The 11,763-nt window shown below is 39.3% G+C and overlaps 1 protein-coding gene across 1 annotated transcript; it reads right to left on the bottom strand.

Moving 5' to 3' along the window:
- Positions 1-9,415: 9,415 nt before the first annotated feature.
- On the bottom strand, positions 9,416-9,859 carry LOC124244694 (steroid receptor-associated and regulated protein-like). The gene has a single exon (XM_046671399.1). The coding sequence runs from the start codon at positions 9,857-9,859 to the stop codon at positions 9,416-9,418; it is 444 nt and encodes a 147-aa protein (XP_046527355.1).
- Between the last annotated feature and the right edge of the window lie 1,904 nt (positions 9,860-11,763).

Here is an 11,763-nt window from a genome sequence, read left to right on the forward strand (position 1 = left end):
TGATACATTCAAGGAACCAGCGTGGCTGTATCAGAGTGAAAGAGGTCCAGAGTAACAACAGAAACATATAGGGTTATCCAGGACCCCAACCAAGTATCTTCTAAGCCATAGTGATGATTTTAGCATTTAGTATAATAGAACAAAGAGACCAATGAGGCTTTTAAGAAGAGAATGCCATGATCCCAGGATCTTGTTACTGAGCAATGGGCTCACTCTGCTTGCTGTGATCTGAGCCATTAACCACAACAAGTTAGAGCCTGAGAAGTGAAGCTTGAATTCTATTAGCCAGCATAATCAAAAGATGGGTGACCAATGTCTCAAAAAAAACTCGCCTTCCAAAATTACGAATCTTGAGGTAGGTAGATAGGGAAAAGGGACCATAAGGAGGAGGTTTAGAAATGTTGGCCTTTGTTCATCACAGGCTCCAGGTTCTTTCACTGTTCTTTTCTTCTGTCAATGACGATGAATATCCCACAGGTATTCTTTCTTCCTGGAGGCCTTCTTAATCCTTAGGAAAATTCGTTAAGATTGTTAAGAACAAAGCTATCAGAGTACCTCAGCAAGGTTTGTGCACAGGATCAGGGCCAGAAAATTGTGAAAGCATGCAGCAATTTATAAGGATCACATGATACAAGGGCTTTAACTAGGAAAAAGTTATTTAGTGTAACAAGATGGCCTCACTTACGTTCACTTACAATCTGACTTATTATTAGTGATTGTTATGTCTGCTTTGTTGAGAATAGATTTAGGGGCAAGGGTAAAAGCAAAGAGGCTTTTGCAATAATCCAGAGAGAGATGATGGCAACTTGGATGATGGGGGAAGCTGTGGAGGTGGTTATATGGCCACCGTTCAATGAGCCCTACATGTGACTAAAAGCTTTCAACAAAAATAAAAATTTTCACAGCATGTGATTTCTAAAATAGAATTTTATACCCAGATGAAGTAACAGTATGAGTGTTGATTAGGGATATTTTCAGAAATATCACTCAAGATTCTTAGTAATAAACAATAAAACCCTCTTACATTACTTAGAGAGAGATATATTACAGTCTGTTATGTAGCTCTCAGAATCTCCAAGTGGACTAGAAAGCTGAGCTCCAAAAACACATAGTGGGAGCATGTCCACACCAAGGAGCTTATTCTAGTGAAATCCCCACCGTCGCCCTATGTGTTACTAACATCACATCCAACAGAAATATCACAGCTTGAAGTTGTGATTCTCAGAACAGGACGCTGGAAGCTCCAACAATGGACCCCTACAGAGCTTGATACTACCACCATAATTCTTACCAAAAGATAGATTTTACATATGCCTGTGTCCTTTATTTCAAATAACAGGCCCATATGAGTTATTGTGAAACCAAGGCCATGTGCCTGTGCACTAGCAACAAGAAAGCCTGGGAAAATGAGTTGTGCCATTTGTGCTGGGACATGCAAGTTAAATAGGATATAATCCAAACTTAGGAAGTGATTTCTAAATATATTGGATATAAACACAGACTAAAACCATGATAGATTTTCACTACATTCCACATTTGCCTACTCAAAATCGAAATATACCTTTTTCCTACACATACATTTCCCTAAACAACACAACACAAATGGTGTGTTCATTCAATAAAAGTAAGCATACCCTCTTCCTAAAAGTGAGAAAACTAAGATACATCTGCGTTTAAATTCAGGTCTTTGAATAAGCCCCAGGTAAAGTATAGAATCTACCAGTTAATTACAAAATCAGTATGAGGCTACATTTTATATTTAACCACCATCTGCATGTCTTATTTAATTAGCAAAGGAATTATGGGTTAAACATGAAGGAAAATACTACAAAACAAAGAACAAAACACGAGTAGATACTTTTCTAATTTAGTAGTTTTAATTTATGCAACTTACCACAATTCCATAGTTGGTGTTTTTTCTTTTTTCGAGGAAGATTAGCCCTGAGCTAACATCTGCTGCTAATCCTCCTCGTTTTTGCTGAGGAAGACTGGCCCTGAGCTAACATCCATGCCCATCTTCCTCTACTTTATATGTGGGATGCTTGCCACAGCATGGCTTGCCAAGCGGTGCATAGGTCCACATCCGGGATCCAAACCGGTGAACCCTGGGCCACTGAAGCGGAATATGTGAACTTAACCATTGCACCACCAGGCCAGTCCCTCCATAGTTGGTATTTTTACCTTCTTTTCTTCACTGCAAGTTTCCTCTTTCTTTTACCCCTAACCAGAATACAACTACTCAGGATTTTTACCTGAAAGTAAGATTTTTTTTTTTTACTTTACTTGTGGCTTAATTCCTGAGGGACCTGAGTTCATGGTGACCTTGCTCATACCTCTTATATTATCTTTTATCACTAGGTACTGTAGGATTAAGAAGCACATCAAGGTATTCCCCTGCATTTCAAACATTCTCTTTACCATCCCAACTTGTGGTAGCAACTCCATTTTTCTTGGTAATCTACACTAGCTACTGCAGCCATCATCAAAATATAATTTTAACCTATAAAGTAGTAGGGGCATGAAAAGCCTGAGATGGCCAGAATGCAGCCACGTATTCCATTTAATATAAGATGTTTTGTATTCATTAGATTTGGGAGACGACTCTTCTGGATCTCTTCCATTTTTGTACCTCTTGCTAGTGTAGGCACTTTTGTGCTAGACTATTTCTTCCAGAGTGTTTGTATAGCAAAAAACTTTGGAAGATGGAAATAGTATCCACCTGATGCTGAACAGAGGGCAGATCTGTTTGCTGTCCAGTTTAATAAAGCTAACGTCTCCATGTGGGGCAAATTTTGGTTGGGTTTGCTTGCAATCCATTATAAAAAATTGAGATTTCTTAAGATTCGAATTCCTCAGCTGTTGTCTTAGCCTCTCCAGGCTGCCATAACAAAATGCCACAGACTGGGTGGCTTAACAGAAATTTTTTTCTCACTGTTCTGGAGGCTTGGAAGTTCAAGATTGAGGTGCTGCCACAATAGGTTTTATTCTGAGACCTCTTCTCGTGGCTTGTATGTGGCTGTGTGCTCACATGGCCTCTCTCTCTCAGAGAGAGAGAGAGAAAACACACGCAAGAGAGTGTTCTGGTATCTTTTCTTATAAGGACACTAGTCCTGTTAAATCAGATTCCCACCCTTGGGACATCATTTAATTTTAATTGCTTTCTTAGAGGTCCTATATCCAAATATAGCTACATGGAGGATTAAAGCTTCAACAAATGACTTTGGGCGGAACACAGACATTCAGTCAATAACACCTGTATGCAAACTCACTGTGTGTGCAGCATCTACTTTTGGTCAGTCCCTGGACTTGGGTTAAAGCGAAGGAGAATCAACACAACCATTAAGTGCATTCTTGCTGTGCTGTGAGTAATAAAGTGCTTTTTCCTACTCAGAGTCTCCTCTCTTCTGTCTGCATCTGTTAAACTGTGACCAGCTAACTTGTTAGCTTGAAAGAAGGATAAAATCTCAGACCCCTCACAGTTCTTGCCTCCTGCAGAAGCAGCCTTCCCTGTTATACCAAGACTCTAAACCAACAGAGCCCAGATTCACAAAGACAGAGGAAATAAATTTAATAATGAGTTTATTGATATAGTTGTCAGAATTGTCACTCTGAATTATCCATTTCTAATACCACTGAATCTATGTAAATTGGCTATTCTGGTAGCAGCTGCACATGTTGGTATCTTTTTCAGAGCATAAACTACACTATTTTGAAAATATACTAACCTCACAAAATGCTATCATCTGCTGGTGTCTGAATTTTACTATCTATAAAGCCAGCTGGTTGAGTCCATCCTAAGATCAGTGGTTATCATGAACATCAGTCCATTACCTTAGTTTTCTGCTCTAAAATACATTTCTTTGTGTGAATAAGGCAGGAACATGACAGGCAGGGAAAGGAAATCGAAATCCACAAAAATAAATCAGTACCTGATTATATAAATACGACTTTACAGAGTTAATCAGTACTTTGGCACATTGAGTAGTGGTGACAGTAGTCAGTTCAGCCTTGGTGAGGAAAATCTAATGAGGAGCTCATGCAAATGCTCCATCCTTGCAAACATGGACACTTCATTCATGAGCTAATTGAGCAAGTAATGATGTGACTTAAAAAATGAACTGATATCCACAGGGCAATTAATCTTTTTTCATCTGCTTATTGAAAGCCTCCTTTGCAACTTATGTTGTATTAAAAAATTACATGGAACAAAATCTTATCACACTCTAGCCCCATTCTAAGAGATCTGTCCATGTACCTCTTACATCTTTCCCAGAACTTCTTGTTACCAATCCTCCTATATTGTTCTTTTCAAGTTCCTGAACATCTACCAAACAATTAGACCCTACTCATGAATAAAAGTATATCTCCTTCCAGGCATCTCCACCAGAAATCTCCTTTCTGGGAAGAGAGATGTTTCTTCCAGGAAAAATAAACCACAAAACATACCTCCTAAAGTTCTGTCTCTTTGAAAGATTTCCTTCTCCACTTTTCTTTCTAGGTCGGTGGAGCCGCCATGCTACAGCAGTCTCCTTCCAGCCTATGGTCTGTTAACCAGGAGCGCTATTTTCCCTCTTCAGTCAATTAGTCCTAGGGAAATTCCCATGAGAAGGAAGGTGGGGATTGGGAGAGGAGTGACAGTGAGGGAAGAGTAGGAACATGAGTAGTGTAAGCCACGTGCTCATGCAACTGACTGCGCCTTACGTTCCCACCAGAAGCAAGTCCTCTACGTGCCACTTCCACTTGATGATAGTGGGCTGCCGGTCATTCTTGAATTCATTAAGGCCAGTGATTCCAATAAAATCCAATTAATTATTGACTTCAGTCACTTGGTCACCTGGTACTCAGTCAGTTAGTTCCTACTATGAATCAGGAGTAAGTCAAGCCTGTTTTTGAAAGGAGGGCGATATTTGACAAGTTAATTTCCCCAAATCCTAAGGGAATCCTCTGTGATCCACTTATCCTGAGGTTAGCATTTTTTTTTAAGAGCCATATAGTAGATACTTTAGGTATTTGGTTTAATCACAACAGCTCAATTTGGCCTTTGTAGCACAAACAAAAGTAGTCAAAGATTGTCTCTAAGTGAATAGGCATGGCTGTGTTCCAATAAGACTCTATAAAATCAGGCATAGGCCTCATAAGCTCGAGTTTGTTGACCTCTGTTCTTACTAGAGCTTGTCACTAATTCCACAGAACATTCCAATCTTCCACAAAAATCTAAGTAACTTTGGATCTTCTGGTTCATGGGGCCAAGTGCAGAACTGGTTGCATTGTAGCTTGGAGAGATGGAGAGAATTCTCTCGCTTTGAACCTTATTCAAAGCTGGTAGCCATTGGGATAACTTAACAAATAGGATAGACCCAAATGTTTTCTTCCCAACCTAAAGGGGCTCAATAAAGCATTGTGCATCTTTCCTAGTTCTAATGAGTATACTTCACTTTAGAGTATATTTTTCAAATTTCCTAGAATACCAGAAACACTGAAATTTTGCAGAATTGGGAGGTCCATTTGTTCATGGGATTTATCTTATAGCTTATGACATAAATTTGTATTATAAGTCATTCAAACTACTGTCACTTCCTACTTACTAGAGTCTAATAGTATCACATTATTGATGTAGTAGATCACAGATTGGCATTTTTTCTCTAAAGCATCAGAAAATAAATGTTAGGGTTTATGAGCCATATTTAGTTACTGCCCCATATTTGTGTGTGCATGTGTTTACAACCATTTATAAATGTAATAACCATACTTAGCTCACAGGCTTTACAAAAGCAGGTTGTAGGCTGAATTTGGCTAGTGGACTACAGTTTGCCAATCCCTTTACTAGTCCAATTTCATGTACTTTGAGAACTGGGATTATCAAGGCTCTGTAAAACTGAATTACAACACCGATCCAGATAATTGATTCAGCTCTAAAGCATAAGACTAAAGATATAATGCTACCTCTGTTGACTGACTGACTGTAAAGTGCTTCTGGTATTCTTTACCTTATGGTAGTAGAAATAAATAAAGCAGAGACAAAGGCTTTCACTGATTTCCTACAGCAAAGAGACAACAGGAAGAAGAGATACTACTGCAATTGTCTTTTGTTTGCATTCACAGTAACCAACAGTCGTCGTCCAGGAACATCTGGCTTCTGCCCATATCAAATAGGTGAGTTAACTGGGGAAAAGTGATAAGAATCTTGCAGATCTTTGATGCTGGCATTATGCTCTGCAGTCCCTCAAGCATGTAATATTATTTTTGATTTATTATTTTGGAAGAAAAGAAAAATTCCAGGACCTCTTAATTACCACCTCATGTCCCAGTATCTCTAACTCTGTCAGGGAATTAATGTAGGAATTGTGATCATTGTTGAGTATATACTTTTATCCCCAGAAACCAATGAGACCACGTTATCCTTGTGGTCCACAGTGATGCTGTGGATCCCCCAAAGTTAGCATTAGCTCAGAATCAGTATACAATCATCCTCAAATAGTATGGGCATTTTACTTTACTCAGTCGACAGTAAACCTGGAAAACAGCTATAAGGGAAGGCTAGGAAAGAAATTTACAACACATTTTTATGATATTACCAGAGTTTCCTTACTCAAGTGTATCCAGAGGACTTCAGAGGACTTGGATTCTGTGATCTGATACAGGTTTAGGAATTGGGTACCAGGCATGGCTATTGTGGTGGCTCAAATCTGATCTCTGATTGGCACACATAAAATATTCCCAGTTCCACCAATCAAGTAGGAGCTTTCTGAGTAGATACAGGATTTATTTCTAAGGACACCGTGATCAATAAGTAACCACCAAAGATTTATCTAGTTCAGACCATTCTGGTGCTAAGTAGAGTAAATATATCTTCCTCCTATAAATTAGAGCTGCTTCTTGATTGTTTTCAGCATCGATACTGAAGAAAAATATCCATTTCATTAGCAGTATCTCCCATTGACCCGTGATCTATAGAAATTAGATCTTTTCAAAGATTCTATTCCTATCCCCATCAATATATTTCTGAAAGTCATGGTGAAGAGACTTTCTCATCGACTCTATCATAGGACTTAGATAGGAGGTGGGTGTGCAAGTAGCTAGACCCACAACAATATATCTGAAATTATTCTTTTCTCCCTGTTTAGCATCATAAAAATATATTCCTGCACCTATTTCTGATTCATGTCGAGATAATTTAGCAAAATTTTGTACTAATTTTGATTTGTAGTCCTCTCCTGGCCTTATCTCCAAATATAGTCACATTCTCAGGTACTTGAGGTTAGGGCTTCAAGATATGAATTTTGAGGGGATATAATTCAGTCCATAAATAAAATATATTTTTATTACATAATTACATATATTATATGTATATGGTATGTGTGGGTATATATATACCTTCTTGTCTTTCTCTCAAGGAGAATAAGAGAAAGAGAGAGAGAGAGGGAAGCTTTAAATTAAGGTAACCTTCATTGTCAATCTCAATTTTGCTATGGTTTTAGGAAAGTTATTTCTAATTTTGAAATATTTGTTTCTTGCCTGAAAATACAAGTTTCAGTGGGTTATGTAATATACATTTTACAAAATTTCTAGCCCAATAACTGCATCTAGTAAGCTCTCTGAGCACTCACTGGATCTCGTACATTCCTAATACTATCCATAATAATGATATTAATGTGTGAAATATGCATTTATTCACTCTGGCATCCGTTCAACACTTATTGCATGTTAATTACATTTCATGCAATTTTCTTAAGAAGAGTATGTAAGCATGAAGCATTTCTAAGGCTTCCAGAATTTATATTTAAATCCTTATATATTTATATTATATTAGTGAAGGAAACAAAGATGTAAACAGACAGTGAAACACAGGGCTGGGCTAGGTGGCACAGTGGTTAAGTTCACACCTTCCACTTTGGCAACCCTGGGTTTGTCGGTTTGCATCCCAGGTGCAGAGTCACGCACCACTTGTCAAGCCATGCTGTGGCAGGCGTCCCACATAAAATAGAAGAAGACGGGCATGGATGTTAGCTCAGAGCCAATCTTCCTCAGCAAAAAGAGGAGGATTGGCAGCAGATGTTAGCTCAGGGATAATCTTCCTCAAAAAAAAAAAAAGGTGAAACGCAAATTTGTGCTTGCTATGACAGAAACCTCACAACACACTAAGGAAGCATAAAAGTGAGGAAGGTCAATTCTACCTGTTGGGAAGATAGAAGAGGAGGCAGAGTTAACATGGGTTTTATAAAAAAGATGATGGGCAACTTAGAATTGTACTGTTAAATAAGAGTTCACAATAGGAAAGAAGTGCTTTTTAGGGGCTGGCCCCGTGGCCGAGTGGTTAAGTTCGCGCGCTCCGCTGCAGGCGGCCCAGTTTCGTTGGTTCGAATCCTGGGTGCAGACATGGCACTGCTCATCAAGCCACGCTGAGGCAGCGTCCCACATGCCACAACTAGAAGGACCCACAACGAAGAATGTACAACTATGTACTGAGGGGCTTGGGGGAGAAAAAGGAAAAAAAAAAAAAAGAAGTGCTTTTTAGGTTGTACAAGTAGAAAAGCAAAACAAACCATGAATAAAAAGAATGGTCCATTCAGGAAAATGAAAAGAATGAACATAATTGGAAGCGAGGCCACAGGGGGACTGTCAAGAGATTACACTGCACCAAATACATTTTCTCAGCCTTATTTTATGTAGTACTGATAGTATCACTTTGAATAAGTAGTATTACTTTCTCCGTGTTATGAATGAGAAAAATAAGTTTATAAAGGCTAAATCCATTGCTCAGTGTCACTCTCATAAAAAGGGCCAGACTCCAGGACTGAATCTGTGCACCTTTCTTTTAGTCCTTACTGCTCAATTAATGCTTGCTGAATGGAGCTTTGAAAAAAAGAATGCTTGACTGAAAATGTCATGCCAATGTACTAAAACCGTGTATTCTTGGGAGTTAAACTTTTTCTAAAAAATTATCTTTATTTACTTAGTTGTTTAACCTGTCTCCTCTCCTTCCTCCCTCCTCCACCACAAGAACATAAGCTCCAAGAAAGCTGTGGAGTTTTCTCCAGCACTTTGCAGAGCCTGGCATGTAGGAGATGCTCTGTTAGAATTTGCTGTATGAATGAAGTAGTCTCTTTGCGTATGGAGGTGACTTACCCTGCTTCTGCTGAAAGGCTAACAAAGATAGGGAGGAAGGAAGAAGTAGAATACCCTCCAGTGTGTACTCAGTGGCTGTTTCAGATGTCCTTCAGTGGATCTAATTCTCTTTTCTTGGTTCAGGCACAAAAGACTTCTGTTTGGCTGGGGGCAAGGGAGTGGGCTCCTGGAATTGCAGCCCCTGGGGGCTCAACCTAACATGCCAATCCCTTCCTCCCATGGCCAGGCCCTTCCACTTAATCTGCCTGTTCACAGACACAGGAGGAAAGGGCTTTGAGAGAGCTTATGACTATTCCCCAAGCTGAAGACCTTCAGACACAGTCTTCAAGGGGCTCCCTTTGGCTTCGGGCACTTCTTCATGGCAGAGTGGGCTGACTGGGGAGGAAGCCGGGGCCACAGTCCCTCCACAGAGGGAAAAGGTACTCTTGGCCTGGGCAAGGCATCCCCCACACGGGGGGGCCTCCTGAGTTAGACAGGGCTGTTTTTCCCCACAGAAGAAGACGTAGGTCTTCATTGGAGGGGTGACAGGTCCTAGGTTGGTAGTGGGGGCTTGGAGTGGCACTGAGGGTGACTCCAGAGAGAGCTGTTTTCCAGGAGCACAATGAATAATGAAAGTTGGGTGAGCAGTGGGGATGGCCTTCTGATGGCGAGTCTGCTTCCCACTTGAGCTGGTTTCAAGGCCCACGACTTTGGGGCTGGCTCTCTGGTCCTTGGGGTCTTCTGAAGTGGCCATTGCTGCTGCCACAGCACCTGGCCTAGCTCTAGCAGGAGGAACAGCTCTCAGCAGGCTTTTCCAGGATGTCAACAAACTTTTTAGAGTAAAAGTAAACAGAGAAGCAAAGCTCTAACCAGCAAATGGAAAGTAAGATTTGGTCTGTTTCAGGCTAGAATAAACCCTCAATTTTGTTCTTCTAAAAATATCTTTAAGAGAAGATCTGATTTGACATAGTTAATATATATATATATATGTTTTTGCTTCTTTAGGTCAAGACTATTGTGCTGATAACTGACTAGGTAGTGATTAGGACTTAATGATGACCTTCTCAATGTGTAAAGAAGCTAGGATAATATAAGAGAAATATCCTTCACATGTAAGATCATTCATTTTTTCTGGAAATATTTATTGATATGGAGAGCTGTCAAAATACTTAAAGGTTTCATGCACACAAGAAGCCAACACAACTATATCTATAAAACTTGGTTTCATTCACTACAGACCATTTGTTGTGTTAAAAAGTTGTGCTGTTGACAATTATAATCACTGTTAATTAGTCTTTAAATGATATGCCTATCTTATAGCTCAGGAACACCCAATTGTCCAGCCAACTAGGCAGAATCTCTGATTATCCTGAATTTTTATCTCTTCCTAGTGAATATAGACACAATGCAGTCCTGTATTATTTGTTTTTGCATTCCCTGAGGCTCAGGACCCATGCAGAAGAGTGAGAACTCTATATTGGGGCCACTAGAATTTCCTCTCTCCAGAGGACGCTGTTTAATTTCAGTGGTGCAAGCGGAGTGGGGGTGAGAGAACCTCTGGGAAGATAGCAATATACCTTATAGGTTATGTAGGTTTTTGAAGCAAAGGGTTAAAAAAAATCAGCTTCAATATGAGAATTTATTATTTATTTATTTATTTGTTTGTTTTTTAAAGGTGACTTTTCCAATCCCTTTGCAAAAGACTGCAATTTCACCATTTAGGAATGATTTAGGGGAACAACAAAAAATCAGACAAAAAGGGAGAATGGCATGCGTGTTAAGGTCTAAAAGTTTGGAAATTAACTATTAGAATCTCTTTCTTCAATCTCTTAATTACATTTTTAACTTTAACTCCATTGTCACTGTAGAGTAACTTTGAAGAAGTTCTCTGAGTTTTAGGCTTCAGATTAATAACATTTCAGATAATTAGCAGAAGAATCGAATAGCTTAATAGCTGTGGAGGCATGAGGCCTATAGAAAGAAAAAAGACCTTTAGTTGAAATTGCCTTGGGGTCACATTAGTACTTAATCAACGTGAGGGCTAATGGTGATACAGTGAGGCTGACTGGTTCAACAGGCTCAGAGCTTCTGCTTTAAAAGTACATATTTCAATAGCAGATAATGCTTTAAAAGTTTGATGGCAATTTCCAGGAGTTTTCATTATTTTGAAATTAGAGACATAGATTATAATATAGTGAAAATTAGTCCTACTTTAATGAACCTACAGTAACAGTCCATTAAATTCAGAATCCTAAGCTCTGTAATTGATAATTTAAAAAACTTGAATCATCTAGATGTATAATACCATCAACTTTGGTTTCACTCAAAAAAAATAAAACAATACTGCTATTCAAAGCAGCAAAGCAACTGTGCTGTGCTGCCCCTAAGGAGAGGGAAGTGGATTCATTCTCAGACCCTTGCCTCAGTACTTTTATTGTTTCAGAAATGACAGAGGGGCAGGCATGCTGATATGCAAATAACACCTTCCCTTCCTGCTTTGCAAGTGACTTGGTGAAACTGTGGATTGTTCTGGAATCTTTAAAGAGCTTTCCTTCCATTCAGCCTTGGTGCCAACCAGTTGAGGGGTTGCATACTCTCTTCTGTCCTCCTTCCTTCCTCACTTGTACATTTTGGCCCAGGGTTGTACCAAAGAGGAAT

The sequence above is a fragment of the Equus quagga genome, chromosome 9 (assembly GCF_021613505.1).
Source record: "Equus quagga isolate Etosha38 chromosome 9, UCLA_HA_Equagga_1.0, whole genome shotgun sequence".
NCBI lineage: Eukaryota > Metazoa > Chordata > Mammalia > Perissodactyla > Equidae > Equus > Equus quagga.

Coding starts and splice junctions, on each gene's coding strand:
- LOC124244694 (XM_046671399.1), bottom strand. CDS start 9,859: ATGGCCACTTCAGAAGACCCCAAGGACCAGAGAGCCAGCCCCAAAGTC.